General features: G+C 44.3%; 2 protein-coding genes across 3 annotated transcripts in view; one reads left to right on the forward strand and one right to left on the reverse strand.

The window, feature by feature from the left end:
- PSMC5 (proteasome 26S subunit, ATPase 5) overlaps positions 1–15217 on the forward strand; it is a 40992-nt gene extending 25775 nt beyond the window's left edge. Inside the window, exons 7-12 of the mRNA XM_063959470.1 lie at positions 2288–2414; positions 2621–2811; positions 10329–10427; positions 10953–11063; positions 11978–12064; positions 13003–15217. Of these exons, the coding sequence (XP_063815540.1) occupies positions 2288–2414; positions 2621–2811; positions 10329–10427; positions 10953–11063; positions 11978–12064; positions 13003–13056 (669 nt within the window). The 3' untranslated portion in view covers positions 13057–15217. The remainder of the gene's footprint in view (positions 1–2287; positions 2415–2620; positions 2812–10328; positions 10428–10952; positions 11064–11977; positions 12065–13002) is intronic.
- Positions 13502–22649, reverse strand: part of SMARCD2 (SWI/SNF related, matrix associated, actin dependent regulator of chromatin, subfamily d, member 2) — a 124279-nt gene continuing 115131 nt past the window's right edge. For both annotated transcript variants that reach the window (XM_063959468.1, XM_063959469.1), the window contains exon 13: positions 13502–16240. In XM_063959468.1, the coding sequence (XP_063815538.1) occupies positions 16187–16240 (54 nt within the window). In that variant the 3' untranslated portion in view covers positions 13502–16186. The remainder of the gene's footprint in view (positions 16241–22649) is intronic.

A 22649-nucleotide genomic window follows, 5' to 3' on the forward strand; every position in this document is an offset into this window, starting at 1 on the left:
GACTAGGTAGGGTAAAGCTCCTATCTACACCATACAGGCATACTAGTCGCGCCATACAAATAGCGCAGGTATGCAAAGTAAGGCATGATGAGGCACAAAAGAATCCACAGCATGCAATACACAGTTTAACCACTGGGTGGCGATAGTTCCAATAATGAAAACTGCAGTACAGTTCTGAATAGCAGCAGATGGATATGGCACTACAGAATACTGTACAACGTAGCAAGCCCTGACAAGCAGGCCAGTGCACATTAAATATAGTAGTTCTGTTTTAATACATTGATAATGCAGGGCGGAGTACGAAATCTCTGGAACGGCAGACACACAGTGACAACATGCCCTACAACTGAAAGTTCCCCTGGTGCACTGTATAAAGTGATCCCTACATTTAGTAGAAATTTTATGCATTTATGGCAAGAAGAGCTGCCCGGCAAAGGACGGCTCACTCATGGCAGACATCTCTCGATCTGTAGGTGCATGCACAATGCTAACATGCCTTACAAATGAATTCTGGGTTCCCTTCCTCCAACCAAAGCCAGCAGGAGTCATTCATTTACATACAGTAGTCTACCGGCCGTGTTGTGTTAGTCATTTACTAAGCAGTACACCTAATCCGTGAAATCAAAAGTTTCACAGGGGGTGGGATTAGTGGTGGGGGAGGCTGCCTATTAAAGCAATGTGGAGACCCAGGAAGAAGTACAAAAAGCCACACTTGTATTGTATGTCTGTGTAAAAAGTAGCATTATATCTGTGTAAAAAGTAGCATCAACAGTGTTTTGTTTTGTTCTTTTCCCAAAGCAAGTTCTGTGATACTTTGTATGCAGACTCAGACATGCACACAGATACACAAAATTAGAAAAAAAACTGTGGATGCTAATTATTACACAAATATACAAGTGTTTCCTTTGCAGGAATTGAACTCTAGCTCACGGGCATGGTAACCATCGGCAGAGAAAAACACAGGAAAAAAGCGCTCAGTGCCGTTTCACATCTAACAAAAAAAGGAAAATGTATTGCGATACTTAATGTCCAAATTGTCAAAACAGTCCAGTGGGTAGCAGAATCCCATCTGGTGATCCTCTGGAAATATTCTCCCAAGAAGTGATAACTGTCTTCAGAAATGGCTCATGATGATATGCAAGAGATTTTGAGGCACATAAAGAAACCTTGATACGAGGGTTCCCACGTGTGGAGAAGTGAGTATGGTACGATATACTTGAATTACCATCATATGAAAGATACCTTTATGAGTGGATTAACATCACATTTATTGTGAGTGGGGTACGCATTGGATCCCTGCTTTTTTGGTTGACATCTGAATAGAGAGTTTCTGACATATTACACCATGATATTGTATTGTTTTTCTTTGCATATCATCATGAGCCATTTTTGAAGACAGTTATCACTTCTTGGGAGAATATTTCCAGAGGATCACCAGATGGGATTCTGCTACCCACTGGACTGTTTTGACAATTTGGACATTAAGTATCGCAATACATTTTCCTTTTTTTTGTTAGATGTGAAACGGCACTGAGCGCTTTTTTCCTGTGTTTTTCTCTACCTATATTTGCATACAGGGGTTTAGTGGCCCTTTTCACCACAGGTAGCTGCATAGGTGTTTTTGCGCCTTGGGTAATTCATCACTCTATTTTCTATGGTAACCATCGGCGATACCATTATGCCAAGAGAGCCTTGGAGACAGAGGATTGACACCTGCAGTGACTTAGTGATATTGCTCATTGTAAATTTTTTATTTTTTTAATAGTGCTGTGTGTCCCAACTGTATCGCTGAGTGTAAGATTTTTTTTATTTTAGAGAGCTGTGTAGAACTCTGAACTGTGCTTTTTTTTTTTTTTTTTGTGCGTTGGAGACACTGAGCCAATGTTTTTCAGTGTTCGCATTTCTAATTAATGTAGTTCTTTAAACTACAAACATTGTTTGACTTTACAATGGAGACTTCACGCATGCGCAATGGTGGTTTTCAAAGCGACACCTGGTGGACGAGCACCAGTAGTGCACCCAACAGAGAATTCATTACACTGTGATACAATATACCACGCTGCGACAAGGCGCAGGCAAATGTAATGCACCTAGTTTTTCGCACTTCACGCCACATGGAGGATAGATGAGCATGGCTACATCTGTATGTCAGCTCTACAAATTTTTGTTTTAAAAACAGTAAGATTTTTATCTTGTAGTAGTAATTGCTCTTAAATCATTTCATGTTTTATAGGTTTTATCCAATTTACATGTCTAAATGATTTATTAAGAAATATATTTCCTACAGGGAGTGCTACTTTATGGTCCCCCAGGTACCGGGAAGACACTGTTGGCTCGTGCTGTGGCCCATCACACAGACTGCACGTTTATCCGTGTGTCTGGATCTGAACTTGTGCAAAAGTTTATTGGGGAAGGTCAGTTTTAGATACATTTGTTTCCGGAATTGTGTATGTTTTCCTGCTTTTTGGCAGAACTTTTATATGTACTCAATGTATAGTAAGTACTTCAAAATACACTACATTATTATAAAAAAAAACCCTACACAAACTATTTTGTATTTGATAATATTTCAGTTTAATCACTAAATCTTTGTACACCTAACAATGTTGCTTGTTTCTAGGTGCCCGCATGGTACGAGAGCTTTTCGTCATGGCTCGTGAACATGCTCCTTCCATTATCTTCATGGATGAAATTGATTCTATTGGATCCTCACGTTTGGAAGGAGGTTCTGGGGGAGATAGCGAGGTCCAACGTACAATGCTTGAGTTGCTGAACCAACTGGATGGCTTTGAGGCTACAAAAAATATTAAGGTAGGAACAGGATTGAAGGTAGTCTGCAAAATTATTAAAGGGACAAGTGAACCAAAACCTAGACCAATTAAAATGGTCTGAGTCTTCCTCAGACTTCCTATTGAGGAGTGGAGTATTTCCTCCACCCCCAGTGCAAACTGCTGGAGTTGCATCTCATGTCTGTTGGATAATGCCTACTAGTACTGTTTTAAGGAAGAAAGATTTGAAGGGTAAATTATGAAATTATTTGTAGTAAAACAAGCAGACAAATACCTCAAGCAACCCCTCATCCAAATCCTCCCTAGTTATGTGATCTACAAAGCATAGTCAGTATATCAGATTTTTTTTTTTTTTTTTTTACAATATGACTTAGGCGAAGCAGCTGTGCTGGGGGTTTGCAGAGTTTGACTTTTTTTGATGAAAGGTTTTGTGTATAGCATGAGTTTAAGGCATTTTATATGCAATTCCGTTACAGCTTTTTTTTTTTTTTTTTTCCATCAGAGGATTCTGGACATCCAACCATTTTATGATCTTATATTTTGTCTCATTTGAAATTAACTGTTGTCCTCATTTAGTTTAATCTCCTTTATTTACGTGTCAGTCTATTTTCTGTCTTGGGGTTGAGTTAAGTTATGTACACACGGTGAGATTTCTCCTTTCGATTTTGACTATATAGTTAAAATCGCAAGGAAAGTTATTGGAAATCGCAAGGTGTTAGGCAGCTTGCGATACAGATTCAATCCTGATGCATGGTCCCGCGGGGACGGTATTGCAAGGCTAGATAGACTGTGCAGGCAAGTAAATTTTGTCTATATAGTACAGGCCTGGCCAACCTGTGGCTCTCCAGCTGTTGCGAAACTATAAGTCCCAGCATGCCCTGCCACAGTTTTGCTATTAGGGAATGGTAAAACTGAAACAAGGCATGCTGGGTTGTGTAGCTTAATAAAAACTGGAGAGCCGCAGGTTTGACATGCCTGATCTAGTACAAAGTATAGTCAAAATTGGCACATAGTCAAAATTGAAAGTACAGATAGTCAAAAGTCGGTGCTTCTGGGCTCTGGGGGAGTTCAAGGGAAATTGCTTAGTCAAAATCGAGTATAGCAAGGATCTCCCCGTGTGTACGCACATTTAGATAAATAACTGGATCCTGGCGAGTAGATAGAAAATGCACAGCTCAGACTTCTGTTACACTTTCCTAAATTGCCTAAACTCCTTCATAACCGCCTCCCCCCCACCCTCCCCATGTGGTCCTAGGCTCCCCAAATTTAGTTTGAGAAAATTAATTAATGGAAACTAGACCACAAGTTTTAAAATTCTATTGATGTTTAGTATTGTCTATTTCTCTTAATTATTAGATGTGCAGGTTGGATTCAAGGTGTGTGTATGTGTGTGTGTATATGTGTGTGTATATGTGTATATATATATATATATATATATATATATATATATATATATATATATATATATATATATATATATATATATATATATATATATATATATATATATATATATATATATATATATATATATATACCGGATAGGGGTTCTAAGCGACCTCAGGTGTTTCTATGTTGATTATAATACGTATTAAATATATATAAAAAAGTTGTTTGTAAAAAATTTGATATTTTATTACTATTCACAACACTAAAAAGGATATAAGAAACAATATAGTAATAAAATATAAAATTTTTTACAAACAACTTTTTTATATATATTTAATACGTATTATAATCAACATAGAAACACCTGAGGTCGCTTAGAACCCCTATCCGGTATACCTATTTCTTAATTTGCGGCAACCTACCATTGCCGTCTCTTTAGGGGACAGCTGACGCCCAAATAATTGGGAGTGTTTTTGAAGTGGTTGGGAATCTTTGTATCACAAGTGGCGCGGCATTCCCTGGCTACAATATATATATATATATATATATATATATATATATATATATTTCTCTATCGTCCTAGTGGATGCTGGGGTTCCTGAAAGGACCATGGGGAATAGCGGCTCCGCAGGAGACAGGGCACAAAAAGTAAAGCTTTAGGATCAGGTGGTGTGCACTGGCTCCTCCCCCTATGACCCTCCTCCAAGCCTCAGTTAGATTTTTGTGCCCGGCCGAGAAGGGTGCAATCTAGGTGGCTCTCCTAAAGAGCTGCTTAGAAAAGTTTAGCTTAGGTTTTTTATTTTACAGTGAGTCCTGCTGGCAACAGGATCACTGCAACGAGGGACTTAGGGGAGAAGAAGTGAACTCACCTGCGTGCAGGATGGATTGGCTTCTTTGGCTACTGGACATTAGCTCCAGAGGGACGATCACAGGTACAGCCTGGATGGTCACCGGAGCCTCGCCGCCGGCCCCCTTGCAGATGCTGAAACGAGAAGAAGGTCCAGAATCGGCGGCAGAAGACTCCTCAGTCTTCTTAAGGTAGCGCACAGCACTGCAGCTGTGCGCCATTTCCTCTCAGCACACTTCACACGGCAGTCACTGAGGGTGCAGGGCGCTGGAAGGGGGGCGCCCTGGGAGGCAATGAAAACCTATTTTTGGCAAAAAATACCTCACATATAGCCTCCGGGGGCTATATGGAGATATTTAACCCCTGCCATAATCCGTTAAAGAGCGGGAGACGAGGCCGCCGAAAAAGGGGCGGGGCCTATCTCCTCAGCACACAGCGCCATTTTCCCTCACAGAAAGGCTGGAGGGAAGGCTCCCAGGCTCTCCCCTGCACTGCACTACAGAAACAGGGTTAAAACAGAGAGGGGGGGGGCACTAATTTGGCGTAAGAAATATATAAAAAAGATGCTATAAGGGAAAACACTTATATAAGGTTGTCCCTATATAATTATAGCGTTTTTGGTGTGTGCTGGCAAACTCTCCCTCTGTCTCTCCAAAGGGCTAGTGGGTCCTGTCCTCTATCAGAGCATTCCCTGTGTGTGTGCTGTGTGTCGGTACGTGTGTGTCGACATGTATGAGGACGATGTTGGTGAGGAGGCGGAGCAATTGCCTGTAATGGTGATGTCACTCTCTAGGGAGTCGACACCGGAATGGATGGCTTATTTAGGGAATTACGTGATAATGTCAACACGCTGCAAGGTCGGTTGACGACATGAGACGACCGACAAACAATTAGTACCGGTCCAGACGTCTCAAAAACACCGTCAGGGGTTTTAAAACGCCCGTTTACTTTAGTCGGTCGACACAGACACGGACACTGAATCCAGTGTCGACGGTGAATAAACAAACGTATTCCTTATTAGGGCCACACGTTAAGGGCAATGAAGGAGGTGTTACATATTTCTGATACTACAAGTACCACAAAAGAGGGTATTATGTGGGATGTGAAAAAACTACCGTAGTTTTTCCTGAATCGGATAAATTAAATGAAGTGTGTGATGATGCGTGGGTTCCCCCCGATAGAAAATTATTGGCGGTATACCCTTTCCCGCCAGATGTTAGGGCGCGTTGGGAAACACCCCTTAGGGTGGATAAGGCGCTCACACGCTTATCAACACAAGTGGCGGTACCGTCTATAGATAGGGCCGTCCTCAAGGAGCCAGCTGACAGGAGGCTGGAAAATATCATAAAAAGTATATACACACATACTGGTGTTATACTGCGACCAGCGATCGCCTCAGCCTGGATGTGCAGAGCTGGGGTGGCTTGGTCGGATTCCCTGACTAAAAATATTGATACCCTTGACAGGGACAGTATTTTATTGACTATAGAGCATTTAAAGGATGCATTTCTATATATGCGAGATGCACAGAGGATATTTGCACTCTGGCATCAAGAGTAAGTGCGATGTCCATATCTGCCAGAAGATGTTTATGGACACGACAGTGGTCAGGTGATGCAGATTCCAAACGGCACAAAGGTGTATTGCCGTATAAAGGAAGAGGAGTTATTTGGGGTCGGTCCATCGGACCTGGTGGCCAAGGCAACTGCTGGAAAATCCACCGTTTTTACCCTAAGTCACATCTCTGCAGAAAAAGACACCGTCTTTTCAGCCTCAGTCCTTTCGTCCCTATAAGAGTCATATCTGCCCAGGGATAGAGGAAAGGGAAGAAGACTGCAGCAGGCAGCCCATTCCCAGGAACAGAAGCGTTCCACCGCTTCTGACAAGCTCTCAGCATGACGCTGAGACCGTACAGGACCCCTGGATCCTACAAGTAGTATCCCAGGGGTACAGATTGGAATGTCGAGACGTTTCCCCTTCGCAGGCTCCTGAAGTCTGCTTTACCAAGGTCTCCCTCCGACAAGGAGGCAGTATGGGAAACAATTCACAAGCTGTATTCCCAGCAGGTGATAATTAAATTACCCCTCCTACAACAAGAAAAGGGGTATTATTCCACACTATATTGTGGTACTGAAGCCAGAAGGCTAGGTGAGACCTATTCTAAATCTAAAAAAATTTGAACACTTACAAAGGTTCAAATCAAGATGGAGTCACTCAGAGCAGTGATAACGAACCAGGAAGAAGGGGACTATATGGTGTCCCGAGACATCAGGGATGCTTACCTCCATGTCCCAAAATTGCCCTTATTACTAAGGGTACCTCAGGTTCGTGGTACAGAACTGTCACTATCAGTTTCAGACGCTGCCGTTTGGATTGTCCACGGCACCCCGGGTCTTTACCAAGATAATGGCCGAAATGATGATTCTTCTTCGAAGAAAAGGCGTCTTAATTATCCCTTACTTGGACGATCTCCTGATAAGGGCAAAGTCCAGGGAACAGTTGGAGGTCGGAGTAGCACTATCTCGGATACTGCTACAATAGCACGGGTGGATTCTAAATATTCCAAAATCGCAGCTGATCCCGACGACAAGTCTCCTGTGCTTAGGGATGATTCTGGACACAGTCCAGAAAAAGGTGTTTCTCTCGGAAGAGAAAGCCAGGGAGTTATCCGAGCTAGTCAGGAACCTCCTAAAATCAGTGCATCATTGCACAAGGGCCATGGTAAAAATGGTGACTTCCTACGAAGCAATTCCATTCGGCAGATTTCACGCAAGAACTTTTCAGTGGGATCTACTGGACAAATGGTCCGGATCGCATCTTCAGATGCATCAGCGGATAACCCTATATCCAAGGACAAGGGTGTCTCTCCTGTGGTGGTTACAGAGTGCTCATCTTCTAGAGGGCCGCAGATTCGGCATTCAGGATTGGATGCTGGTGACCACAGAGGCCAGCCCGAGAGGCTGGGGAGCAGTCACACAAAGAAAAAAAAAAAAATTTCCAGGGAGTGTGATCAAGTCTGGAGACTTTTCTCCACATAAATATACTGGAGCTAAGGCTAAATTTATAATGCTCTAAGCTTAGCAAGACCTCTGCTTCAAGGTCAGCCGGTATTGATCCAGTGGGAAAAACATCACGGCAGTCGCCCACGTAAATAGACAGGGCGGCACAAGAAGCAGGAGGGCAATGGCAAAAACTGCAAGGACTTTTCGCTGGGCGGAAAATCATGTGATAGCACTGTCAGCAGTGTTTCATTCCGGGAATGGAAACTGGGAAGCAGACTTCCTCAGCAGGCACGACCTCCACCCGGCAGAGTGGAAACTTCATCGGGAAGTTTTCCACATGATTGTAAACCGTTGGGAAATACCAAAGGTGGACATGATGGCGTCCCGTCTGAACAAAAAACGGGACAGGTATTGCGCCAGGTTAAGAGACCCTCAGGCAATAGCTGTGGACGTTCTGGTAACACCGTGGGTGTACCAGTCGTTGTATGTGTTCCATCCTCTGCTTATCATACCTAAGGTACTGAGAATTATAAGACGTAGAGGAGTAAGAACTATACTCATGGCTCCGGATTGGCCAAGAAGGACTTGGTACCCGGAACTTCAAGAGATGCTCACAGAGGACTTATGGCCTCTGCCGCTAAGAAGGGACTTGTTTCAGCAAGTACCATGTCTGTTCCAAGACTTACCGCAGCTGCGTTTGACGGCATGGCGGTGGAACGCTGGATCCTAAGGGAAAAAGGCATTCCGGAAGAGGTCATTCCTACCCTGGTCAAAGCCAGAAAGGAGGTGACCGCACAACATTATCACCACATGTGGAAAAAATATGTTGCGTGGTGAGAGACCAGAAAGGCCCCACGAAGAAATTTCAACTCGGTCGATTCCTACATTTCCTGCAAACAGGAGTGTCTATGGGCCTCAAATTGGGGTCCTTTAAGGTTCAAATTTCGGCCCTGTCGATTTTCTTCCAGAAAGAATTGGCTTCAGTTCCGGAAGTCCAGAAGTTTGTCAAGGGAGTATTGCATATACAACCCCTTTTGTGCCTCCAGTGGCACTGTGGGATCTCAACGTAGTTCTGGGATTCCTCAAATCACATTGGTTTAAAACCAGTCAAATCTGTGGTTTTGAAGCATCTCACATGAAAAGTGACCATGCTCTTGGCCCTGGCCTGGACCAGGCGAGTGTCAAATTGGTGTTTTTTTTCTCAAAAAAAGCCCATATCTGTTTGTCCATTTGGACAGGGCAGAGCTGCGGACTCGTCCCCAGTTCTCTCCCTAAGGTGGTGTCAGTGTTTCACCTGAACCAGTTTATTGTGGTGCCTTGCACCTACTAGGGACTTGGAGGACTCCAGGTTGCTAGATGTTGTCAGGGCCCTGAAAATATAGGTTCCAGGACGGCTGGAGTCAGGAAAACCGACTTGCTGTTATCCTGTATGCACCCAACAATCTGGGTGCTCTTGCTTCTAAGCAGACTATTGCTAGTTGAATGTGTAATACAATTCAGCTTGCACATTCTGTGGCAGGCCTGCCACAGCCAAAATATGTAAATGCCCATTCCACAAGGAAGGTGGGCTCATCTTGGGCGGCTGCCCGAGGGGTCTCGGCTTTACAACTTTGCCGAGCGGCTATTTAGTCAGGGGCAAACACGTTTGTAAAATCCTACAAATTTGATACCCTGGCTAAGGAGGACCTGGAGTTCTCTCATTCGGTGCTGCAGAGTCATCCGCACTCTCCCGCCCGTTTGGGAGCTTTGGTATAATCCCCATGGTCCTTTCAGGAACCCCAGCATCCACTAGGACGATAGAGAAAATAAGAATTTACTTACCGATAATTCTATTTCTCGGAGTCCGTAGTGGATGCTTGGCGCCCATCCCAAGTGCGGATTATCTGCAATACTTGTACATAGTTACAAAAATCGGGTTATTATTGTTGTGAGCCATCTTTTCAGAGGCTCCGCTGTTATCATACTGTTAACTGGGTTCAGATCACAGGTTGTACAGTGTGATTGGTGTGGCTGGTAGGAGTCTTACCCGGGATTCAAAATCCTTCCTTATTGTGTACGCTCGTCCGGGCACAGTATCCTAACTGAGGCTTGGAGGAGGGTCATAGGGGGAGGAGCCAGTGCACACCACCTGATCCTAAAGCTTTACTTTTTGTGCCCTGTCTCCTGCGGAGCCGCTATTCCCCATGGTCCTTTCAGGAACCCCAGCATCCACTACGGACTCCGAGAAATAGAATTATCGGTAAGTAAATTCTTATTTTTTTTTTTTTTTTACCCTGGCCTAAAAGCTCTTTTCACACACAGGTCATCATGGCAACCAACAGAATTGATATATTGGACTCTGCATTACTGCGGCCAGGCCGCATCGATAGGAAGATCGAGTTCCCTCCTCCTAATGAAGAGGTAATTATTTGCACAGAAGGTCTGTAACATGCTATATTTTCCCTATTTTTCCACTAAATCTAATGGGCCCTACAAATTCGGCGACCCACCGCCGAGCTTGTCCGACGGCAGACAGGCGGCAGGGGAAATTAAGTTTATTCACTCCCCCCGGCCCCATAGCAATGCATGATTGTCCATATTGACGTTGATTGTCTATATTGACTTGCATGCATAAGCGACCCGGCACCAACGATGAACGAGCGCGGGGTTGTGCATTGTTCATCGTTGGTGCCTACACACTGAACGATATGAATGAGTTAACGTTCATATCGTTCAGTTATATCGCCTAATGTGTAGGGCCTATTAGTCTCTTAAGCGTTGTACTATTTTTACTTACTGTTTAGTGTTTATATACTGTAATTGTCTTGGGTGTTGTTGCCTACACAGTGGAGGCATGTCAATTCATTAGTTACTATTGACAATGAGTAAATACCTTAATGATGTAATTGGTCCCTGGTACATTTTACTGATATGCCCTTCATGCAGGCACGTTTGGACATTCTTAAAATCCATTCCCGTAAAATGAATCTGACACGAGGGATAAACCTGCGTAAAATTGCTGAGCTGATGCCTGGAGCTTCAGGAGCAGAAGTGAAGGTAAGTGTCCTGTGATTCATGTGGGAATGCTGTCTTGCAGCTGAGACTGCTGTTGGTGACGTGTCTGTACGTTTGGGCTAGTACCCAGATCCTTGCAGATGACATTAATGGGGAGCAGATGGATATTTTTAACTCTGCAGCACTCGACTCATCCCCCGCCCGTAGTCCCAGGACACAGCCCGATCACTGGGAACCAGATGTGGAAATTATTGCAAAATCCGTTTACCCCCTGGTCATCTCTGCATTTAAGTTTCCAAATCTTACACCATGACCACATTTGGGAATTCCTGCAGTTGACCATTTTTAGTGGGAATTTTAGAACCGTAACCCTCGGAGCACTGATTCTCTTGTGTCTATTGCCTATTACCTTTAATTGCTTTCCAAGTCTTTGTACTGCAGGGAGATCTACAGCATTTAAGTGACCTTGCTATAATTAATGGCAGACCGAATTCTCTGGTGTTCATTTGCTTCTCTTCTAACATGGTCCATGTTAACTTTAGATACATCAGTATTTGTAGATGTTGGTCTTCAGTCACCTCATAATTAACTTTTAAACTTCTTTGATCTTCATCTAGCAATAACAGCCACATCTAAGATTGTGTGTTTCTTAGCATGTAGCTAATGAGAAGTGGAACATTTATTTACTATGGCCTAAAAGGACTTGCTGCATTCATTTTAAATCAAAATAAACAATTGTGTGTTGTACAGATAAAATTGGCATTTGCAATAGTATGGGGATTATCTGTGTTTATCATCTGAATCATGTTGCTGTTTAATCTTGGGTCAAGCCAGTTACCTTCCTGGACCTAATGCAAAAGTAGTATTTTTACTGCATAAATCCTTGCATTTGTAGCATCCGGTCTACCAGGCTGATCTACACTGCAGTAACAGATGTAATACAAATTTGATTACAGGGTGTGTGTACAGAGGCTGGGATGTATGCCTTGCGTGAGAGGAGGGTACACGTTACTCAGGAAGACTTTGAAATGGCTGTTGCAAAGGTAAGATGATTATTCCTGCTGGGATTTGTTTACCTTGGAAAGAAAGGGGTAAATATATTTAGTGAGTTAATGTTAACACTAATACTATTTCCTGATCAGGGATTTGTTTGGAAGGGTGTTAAGTTCAGCTTTGAAGTGAGCACAGAGAAGATTCACTTTGTGATATATGGAGACAGGATTTGTGGATTGCTGGTGTGGTTATCTGTCAGGATTCATACGCAGAACTATTCTAAACTGTTCTTTTCTTACTAAAATCGATTTTTATAGAAAACTTCAAAATATTGAGGAGTTGTAATTGAACTACTCATCATTGTAGACTACTGCGTTTATTAAATACAGAAAACAGCTGCATAGTTTTTCTGTCTTATAGGAAACGAGAGGTGTTATGATACCATATCTGCTGACTACCTCAGGCCAACTGAATTTTGTTCCGTTTTACTTATGGTGCAATCTTCAGAAAGGTTCATCTCCATAGCTGACCTGAATGACTACGTATCCTACGAACTCTTGTATTGTAGGGTTGGTATATGTTTAATTTGCTGGCTGTCAGGATACCGACGCCGGAATCCTGACAGCTGGCAATGCCGGCAGCCGGAATAATGGCTCAACAGACCTATTCCTACTCCTGGGTGTCCACGACACCCATAGAGTGGGAATAGAACCTGTGACGAGCCACAGAGTCCGCGAGGGGACTCTTTACACTTGCCCTGCTGCTGGCATGCTGGTGGCCAGGATGCCACTGTCGGTATATTGACGGCTGGCAAATCATACTGAATCCGTAGGGTTTACACTTTAAAAAGGTCAATCCCAGTGTATAGAGGTAAGCAACCAGTGTGTGTCTCCAGCTGTTATGAAATTGTAGAAGTTTCCATGACCGCTACAGAGCCGCTGGTTGTCTAAGCCTGTTCTAACCTTTTTATTTGCTCTGTCATTTCCAGGTGATGCAGAAAGACAGCGAGAAGAACATGTCTATAAAGAAACTGTGGAAGTGAACCTGCAGGGAACTCCTCCTAGAAGCGGTCTGCAGTCTTGTGTGTACAGCTGCTGCCAGTGACTACCATCTCTCAGCCTCCCTTGTGTTAGTCATAGCACTACAGGGCACACACACTATTTGGAGAACTGTGCTGTCATTGTCACCACCATATTGTAAACTTCAGGCAAACAGGAGGGGCTCTGCACATGTTGAGATTCTTGCCAATTTCCAACTTTAATGAACACATGATAATTGGTTGTTGGTCCTATCCCCCTTGCATGTGTTTGGAGCCCTTATTCAATATTCAGGATGTGTGAATGAGCACTTGGGTATGGCTGAAGCAGCAAGTAAGTGAGAGCTGTAGTATATATCTATTCAGTTACTAGAAAACTAATACCATATTTGTTTTTTGTATTATTGAAGTTGAATCTCTATGCTCTGTTTTTAATAAAGAACAGAACAAATAAAAAAAGAAGCGTTTATTTATTAACCAGTTAACAGTTTTGCAAGCAACAAAGAAATATTCACTATTGATACACATATAGATCACACTCCCATAGGTTTGTATATGTAAACTGCACATCACTTGAAGACCATACATACAACTACTGCAGCCATTAAAATGTTTGCCCCTCACATACATTGTATGCACCTTTCCTGTGGGCGTTGTTATGAATGAGGATGTAGTGAACTCTCAGAGCCAGTGCTGCACCCCAGTGATCAGTGATGTCACTACATTATAGTGGAGGGATAGGCTGCATCCTCATGAACCTTGGCTTAGCCAACAAAATGGATGCATGCATGGTTTTGTTGGCGACTGGCATACTCTAAAGTAACCAACCTTTAATGGGTCACAAGCAGACTTTGGTAAGGATGTAAGTACTGAAATGCAAATATGTGCTACCATCCATGACTTATCTTTCAGTAACTTGGCATAAAAGAACACTCCAGGTTATAGAGGTATTATAAAAAGATATAACAGTTTATGCTTACAGGGAATGCAAATATAGGTCTCAGTTTATCTGAACCATTTCGAAAGTCATGCAGAATAAAGTAGATGGCCCTTTTTTGTTTTGCATGTTTACTCACAACCACATCCTTGTAGAAAAGCAGGGATGATAATAAAAACTACTGTGCTTCTACACCATTAGCTCTAACCCAAGACCGCTATATATTGTTTTTACAATTTTGCACTTAGAATAATTTTAAAAGATCTCTTTTTAGTGCTGATTATTTTTATTTTTTTCTGGCTGTAGTATTCTTCCTTCTGTAAGGTGCACAGTGAGTTAGGACAAGCCATAGTAATCTCACCCCTCCTCCCTCATTGCCTGAAGGTGGGGAACACTGAGCAGATCATTCTGTGAACTCCTAATGCAAGTAGCCAGTCCTTACCTCTCCCGTGTAGCTCAAGAGAAGTAGATGAGCACTTGTGGAGAGATTGGATCTTGGTGACGTCAGGAAATGGGAATATGTTTCTTTTTTGTATATGAACACTGTCATATTGCTGACATGTGTGACCTTAAAATAATCATGATGCCCCAATATTAAAAAGGACTTTATCAGTATACTAGTTAATTTGGTTGAATGACTGTGATCAAGCTGAATGCAGCCATCTTCTACATGTGCTAATCGGTTCCAACATAGGCCAAGAGTGATCGGGCTGAATATTTAGGCTGATAAGCCTGCATTGTGATCTCTTAAATTACATTGAAGCAATTGCAGACAATTGTCTTATGTATCAGAACTCTATATAATAAAACACTACAGAAACATTTGCAAGCCCCCATAAAGCTTCATCTTTGGTCCAAGTAAATGGATTTGCTCCTGCACACAATCAATAGGACACACCCTGAGAAAGGAACACTGGCTCCATGTTGCAAGGCAAATTCACAGCATCCTCCCCATGCACTTCCCTTGTGCTAGAAGGGGGTAAAGTTTACACAATGGACCAGCAGAGGGAGATAATATATTCTTGTAGACATCACTGCTGGTGACTTGTAGAAAAATATTAGTGCAAAGATTTGTTTTTGTGTTTATAAGCTTTGTATATTATGGTATATAACTGATGAGGGAAAAAAATTAAACCCCACCACATTTTCCCTGAAACCTGAAGCTTTCAACCCCCCACCAGTGCAAATAAAATGTTTGCATGTAAAACAATAAAAAATAACATAAAACTATTACTATCATATGCTGATTGGAATGCTGTTTGTTTTGTTAGTAAGTCTTACACTGAAATTAGTTGGGATTATTTCCACTGGGAGTTCCCTGAGTTTTTGTTAAAGACAAAAGTTTGTGGTTATCATTTGCCAGGAATGTACAAGCTACTGAAATTGCCACGTCTGGCACTGCAGCAGGTGAAAGGTAGACAGATGCGTGTAATCCTAAAGAAACTTCTCAAGTTGCCCTCAACCCTCCCCATGTTTTGTGGCTCTCCTCCCAGGTGTAGATCAGATTGTAAGGACACAAACTGATGAATATGTGCTCCAGTCCTGAGAGGAGACCTGTGTATAGAACTGAGGGCTCGTTCGAATCGCGTAGTCTGACTACCAAAATGTATTGACAGTGTGTGAAAAAGAAAGGATTCCTATGCCAGCAGACCACACCCTTCACACTGCAATGCACCAGGAACACTGCATTCAGGTTTTAAAGTCCTTTTAACTTTAAAGTACAGCAAGGAAATGGTATCCAGGAGAAACTGAACTGGAGATTAGATGTTTTCCACTGATGCTTACCATTTTACCATTAGATCTGTACTCTATTTGCTCAGTAATGTATCTCAATAACGGGTGGGGTACCCTCTGATTATGCAGCTCTGTGGCGCTGCAAGTTCCATCATGCCCTGAATTCTAAACTTTTATATTTAATAACACGGTAAAAATTGCACATTGTGCAGTAACCCACATCAACCAATCAGATTTTAGACTGAAATACTAATGTCTGACTGATTTTACTATTTTCACCATGTTTTAGTGCTAGAGACTTATACATTTGCGTTTTTTTTAAAACAGGAAAATAAAATAATTTCTATCGTACCTGAGAGCTGATGCACAGCGATACTAAATTATGGTGTATAACATACAGAGATAACATTTTCAAATGAATATTAAGGCACATGGAATGTAAGTACAAGCTGCTCTGTAACGTGGTTAAGTCAGTCGTATTCCCAGGACCTGTTCTAGCTCTTGTCTCCGTTGCTGGACCTAGAACGCAAAAGAGGGGAGTAAAACCAGCATTCTGTCATCTGATCATTAACCAGTTGGAAAAAGATGTAGTCTCTTAATATGTGGTTTATTGAGAGGAAGATCATTCAACAAACTTCAATCTAAATCCTTGGTCCTGCCTGGATTTTGAAACACTGTTCCAACCCAGGTCAGAGACCGTTTCCACTGCACCTTCAACCCAGGTTATTTCCAGGTTGGCCCCTTTCACACTGTTCTGATGGTGATCCGGCTCTCCTTATGCTTTAAAGGGACCCTCTTCCACTGAGCCACAACCCAGACTAATCTGGCAATAAGGTCCCCCCATTTGTGGCAAATTGCCGTTTTGCAGACTAATAGGCAAATAAATCTGCAATGTATGGGGTTCACAGATCCGAATTCAGACCAAAAATCATTTGAGACTTAAATCAGGGTGTCCACCATGTTGGATTTCACAGATCAATTGGGTCTGTAGATTGCTAGCAACTGGCAGATTTGCAGATTGTTTTTAGTAAATGGATGAGCCTTTCAAGATTTGCAGATCTGTATTTGCTGAAAATGATCTGCAAATCACTGAATCTAATGTATGGGTGTGGATTGAGGATCCTTTAAATCTGAAACAAATCTCAGAATCTGAAGATTTTTTTTTTTTTTGGTGATTGTATGTGGGGCTTTACATTATAGTACTCCTAGCATTGCATCTTCCAAGAGATTAGTGGTACTAGGACTATCTGCTGCAATCCATCAATACATCACAAAATAAACTAATAACCGTTTCTGTTTATAATTATTGGCCAAATATATACATTGTCAGATGAGAATGCTATTGAAGTAAACATTGCTCAGGATATTTTTTCCCCCAATACTTTAAAAGGGGTTTTTCACATTTAGGCAATGCCTAATACCCCTTTCTCTAACGTCCTAGTGGATGCTGGGGACTCCGAAAGGACCATGGGGAATAGCGGCTCCGCAGGAGACTGGGCACAAAGTAAAAGCTTTAGGACTAGCTGGTGTGCACTGGCTCCTTCCCCCATGACCCTCCTCCAAGCCCCAGTTAGATTTTGTGCCCGAACGAGAAGGGTGCAATCTAGGTGGCTCTCCTGAGCTGCTTAGAGTAAAAGTTTAAATAGGTTTTTTATTTTCAGTGAGACCTGCTGGCAACAGGCTCACTGCATCGAGGGACTTAGGGGAGAGAAACGAACTCACCTGCGTGCAGAGTGGATTGGGTTTCTTAGGCTACTGGACATTAGCTCCAGAGGGACGATCACAGGCCCAGCCATGGATGGGTCCCGGAGCCGCGCCGCCGGCCCCCTTACAGATGCTGAAGCAAGAAGAGGTCCATAAATCGGCGGCAGAAGACTTTCCTGTCTTCATAAGATAGCGCACAGCACTGCAGCTGTGCGCCATTGCTCTCAGCACACTTCACACTCCGGTCACTGAGGGTGCAGGACGCTGGGGGGGGGCGCGTCCTGGGAAGCAATGAATTTACCTTAGTTGGCGAAAAATACATCACATATAGCTCCTGGGCTATATGGATGTATTTAACCCCTGCCAGTGTTCCAGTAAAAAGCGGGAGAAGAGCCCGCCGTGAAGGGGGCGGGGCCTATCTCCACACAGCGCCATTTTTCCCACACAGCTCCGCTGGTAGGAAGGCTCCCAGAATCTCCCCTGCATCCTGCAACTACAGAAACAGGGTAAAAAAGAGAGGGGGGCACTTATTTGGCAAAATAACAGATATAAGCAGCTATAAGGGATAGACACTTATTGTAAGGATGTCCCTATACATATATAGCGCTCTGGTGTGTGCTGGCAAACTCTCCCTCTGTCTCCCCAAAGGGCTAAGTGGGTCCTGTCCTCTATCAGAGCATTCCCTGTGTGTGTGCTGGGTGTCGGTACGTGTGTGTCGACATGTATGAGGAGGAAAATGATGTGGAGGCGGAGCAGAGTGTCTGTAACAGTGATGTCACCCCCTAGGGCAGTGTTTTTCAACCGCTGTGCCGCGGCACACTAGTGTGCCGCCAGCGGTGCTCAGATGTGCCGCCACAGATGCCCGAAGCCTAGCTGCTGCTACCCCCACACTGTTTTTGACGGCGCTGGACTGCGGCAAGTAACCTATGACACGCAGCGTGACTCGCGCATGCCATGTCACCTTCCCGCCCGCCCGTCCATCCGCTTACCTGCCCGCTGTCTCACCCTGGGCTGCTCCTCCGGCTGCATGCACTCCAGACGCTGAGGCAGGGAGAGGGAAATGAGCTTCATATCCATTGACTCCCAGGTAGGGGCCCAGTGAATTTGTATTTATTTAATAGCTGTGGGAGTCACTGTGTGGAAATACTGTGGGTGTGCAATGTGTGGAAATACTGTGGGGGCCAATGTGGGATATTACTGTGGGGGGCAATGTGTGGAATTACTGCAGAGGTCAACGCATTTGTTTAATTACTGGGGGGGCCACTGTGTGTGTGTGTGTGTGTGCTTTCCCCTCAATGTGTGTGTGGGATTTTTTTTTGTGGGGGGGGGGGGGGGGGGATACTGATGGTGTGCCTTGGCAATTTAAAAAATTTGGTCGGTGTGCCGCGACTTAAAAAAGGTTGAAAATCACTGCCCTAGGGGGTCGACACCTGAGTGGATGTACTGTTGAAAATTACGTGACAGTGTCAGCTCTATATAAAAAAAAACAGTGGTTGACATGAGACAGCCGGCTACTCAGCTTGTGCCTGTCCAGACGTCTCATAGGCCGTCAGGCAGATGGCAGATACAGACGCCGACACGGATACGGACTCCTGTGTCGACGGTGAAGAGACAACCGTGATTTCCAGTAGGGCCACACGTTACATGATTGAGACAATGGAAAATGTTTTATACATTTCTGATAATACGAGTACCACCAAAAAAGGGGTATTATGTTCGGTGAGGGAAAAACTACCTGTAGTTTTCCTGAATCTGAGAAATAAAATGTGTGATGATGCGTGGGTTTCCCCCCGATAACAATTAATAATTTCTTAAAAAGTATTGGCTGCATACCCTTTCCCGCCAGAGGTTAGGATGCATTGGGAAACACCCCCTAGGGGGGATAAGGCGCTCACACGCTTGTAAGAACAAGGGTTCTACCCTCTCATGAGATGGCCGCCCTTAAGGATCCTGCTGATAGAAAGCAGGAGGGTATCCAAAAAAAAGGTATTTACACACATACTGGTGTTATACTGCGACCAGCTATCGCCTCAGCCTGGTGGTGCAGTGCTGGGTTGGCATGGTCGGATTCCCTGACTGGAAATATTGATATCCTAGATAAGGATAGTATATTATTGCCTATAGAGCATTTAAAAGATGCATTTCTATATATGCATGATGCACAGCGGAATAATTGCCGACTGGCATCAAGTATAAGTGCGTTGTCCAATTCTACCAGTAAAATGGTCAGGTGATGCGGATTCCAAACGTCATTTGGAAGTATTGCCTTTGAAAGGGGACATTTGGGGTCGGTCTTTTAGACCTGGTGGCCACGGCAACAGCTGGGAAATCCACGTTTGTACCCCAGGTCGCCTCTCAAAATAAGACGCCGTATTATCAGGCGCAGTCCTTTGTTGGCAAGCGGACAAAAGGTTCCTCTTTTCTGCTCGTGACAGAGGGAGAGGAAAAAGGCTGCAGAGATCAGCCAGTTCCCAGGAACAGAAACCCTTTCCAGCCTCTGCCAAGCCCTCAGTATGACGCTAGGGCTTTACAAGCTCAGGCACGGTGGGGGCCCGTTCTCAATGAATTTCAGTGCGCAGTGGGCTCACTCGCAAGTAGACCCCTGGATCCTTCAGGTAATATCTCAGGGGTACATATTGGAATTCGAGACGTCTCCCCCTCGCCGTTTCCAAAAGTCGACTTTACCGACGTCTCCCTCGGACAGGGAGGCAGTTTTGGAAGCCATTCACAAGCTGTATTCCCAGCAGGTGATAATCAAGGTACCCCTCCTGCAACAGGGAACGGGGTATTATTCCACACTATTGTGGTACCGAAGCCAGACGGCTCGGTGAGACCGATTCTAAAATCTTTGAACACTTACATACAGAGGTTCAAATTCAAGATTGAGTCACTCAGAGCAGTGATTGCGAACCTGGAAGAAGGGGACTACATGATGTCTCGGGACATCAAGGATGCTTACCTTCATGTCAAAATTTACCCTTCTCACCAAGGGTACCTCAGGTTTATGGTACAGAACTGTCACTATCAGTTCAGACGCTGCCGTAGGGATGGTCCACGGCACCCCGGGTCTTTACCAAGGTAATGGCCGAAATGATGATGTTCCTTCGAAGGAAGGGAATTTTAGTTATCCCTTACTTGGACGATTCCCTGATAAGGGTAAGATCCAGGGAACAGTTGGAGGTCGGTGTAGCACTATCTCAGATAGTGTTGCGGCAGCACGATTGGATTCTCAATATTCCAAAATCGCAGCTGGTTCCGTCGACGTGTCTTCTGTTCCTAGGGATGATCCTGGACACAGTCCAGAAAAAGGTGTTTCTCCCGGAGGAGAAAGCCAGGGAGTTATCCGAGCTAGTCAGGAACCTCCTCAAACCAAGCCAAGTCTCAGTGCATCAATGCACAAGGGTTCTGGGTAAAATGGGGGCTTCCTACGAAGCAATCCCATTTGGCAGATTCCACGCAATAACTTTCCAGTGGGACCTGCTGGACAAATGGTCCGGGTCGCATCTTCAGATGCATCAGCGGATAACCCTGTCACGAAGGACAAGGGTGTCCCTCCTGTGGTGGTTGCAGAGTGCTCATCTTCTAGAGGGCCGCAGATTCGGCATTCAGGACTGGGTCCTGGTAACCACGGATGCCAGCCTGCGAGGCTGGGGAGCAGTCACACAGGGAAGGAATATCCAGGACTTATGGTCAAGCCTGGAGACATCACTTCACATAAATATCCTGAAGCTAAGGGACATTTACAATGCTCTAAGCTTAGCAAGACCTTTGCTTCAAGGACAGCCGGTGTTGATCCAGTCGGACAACATCACGGCAGTCACCCACGTAAACAGACAGGGTGGCACAAGAAGCAGAAGGGCAATGACAGAAGCTGCAAGGATTCTTCGCTGGGCGGAAAATCATGGGATAGCACTGTCAGCAGTATTCATTCCGGGAGTGGACAACTGGGAAGCAGACTTCCTCAGCACGACCTCCACCCGGGGAGAGTGGGGACTTCACCCAGAAGTCTTCCACAGGATTATAAACCGTTGGGAAAAACTCGACAGGTATTGCGCCAGGTCCAGGGACCCTCAGGCAATAGCTGTAGACGCTCTGGTAACACCGTGGGTGTACCAGTCAGGGTATGTGTTTCCTCCTCTGCCTCTCATACCCAAGGTACTGAGATTGATAAGATGGTGAGGAGTAAGCACTATATTCGTGGCTCCGGATTGGCCAAGAAGGACTTGGTAACCGGAACTTCAAGAGATGCTCACGGAGGATCCGTGGCCTCTACCTCTAAGAAGGGACCTGCTCCAGCAAGGACCCTGTCTGTTCCAAGACTTACCGCGGCTGCGTTTGACGGCATGGCGGTTGAACGCCGGATCCTGAAGGAAAAAGGGCATTCCGGATGAAGTCATCCCTATCCTGATCAAAGCCAGAAAGGATGTAACCGCAAAAACATTATCACTGCAATTGGCGAAAATATGTTGCGTGGTGCGAGGCCAGTAAGGCCCGACGGTGGAAATTCGACTGGGTCGATTCCGACATTTCCTGCAAACAGGAGTGTCTATGGGCCTGAAATTGGGGTCCATTAAGGTTCAAATTTCGGCCCTGTCAATTTTCTTCCAAAAAGAACTAGCTTCAGTCCCTGAAGTTCAGACGTTTGTAAAAGGGGTACTGCATATACAGCCTCCTTTTGTGCCTCCAGTGGCACTTGGGATCTCAATGTAGTTTTTTTTTTTTTTTGGATTCCAAAAGTCACATTGGTTTGAACCACTTAAATCTGTGGAGTTAAAATATCTCACATGGAAAGTGGTCATGCTGTTGGCCCTGGCCTGGGCCAGGCGCGTGTCAGAATTGGCGGCTTTATCCTGTAAAAGCCCTTATCTGATTTTCCATTCGGACAGGGCGGAATTGAGGACTCGTCCTCAATTTCTCCCTAAGGTGTTTTCAGCATTTCACTTAAACCAACCTATTGTGGTGCCTGCGGCTACTAGGGACTTGGAGGATTCCAAGTTGCTGGACGTAGTCAGGGCCCTGAAAATATATGTTTCCAGGACGGCTGGAGTCAGAAAATCTGACTCGCTGTTTATCCTGTATGCACCCAACAAGCTGGGTGCTCCTGCTTCTAAGCAGACGATTGCTCGTTGGATTTGCAGTACAATTCAGCTTGCACATTCTGTGGCAGGCCTGCCACAGCCAAAATCTGTAAAAGCCCATTCCACACGGAAAGTGGGCTCATCTT

Source organism: Pseudophryne corroboree, chromosome 3, assembly GCF_028390025.1.
Source record: "Pseudophryne corroboree isolate aPseCor3 chromosome 3, aPseCor3.hap2, whole genome shotgun sequence".
NCBI lineage: Eukaryota > Metazoa > Chordata > Amphibia > Anura > Myobatrachidae > Pseudophryne > Pseudophryne corroboree.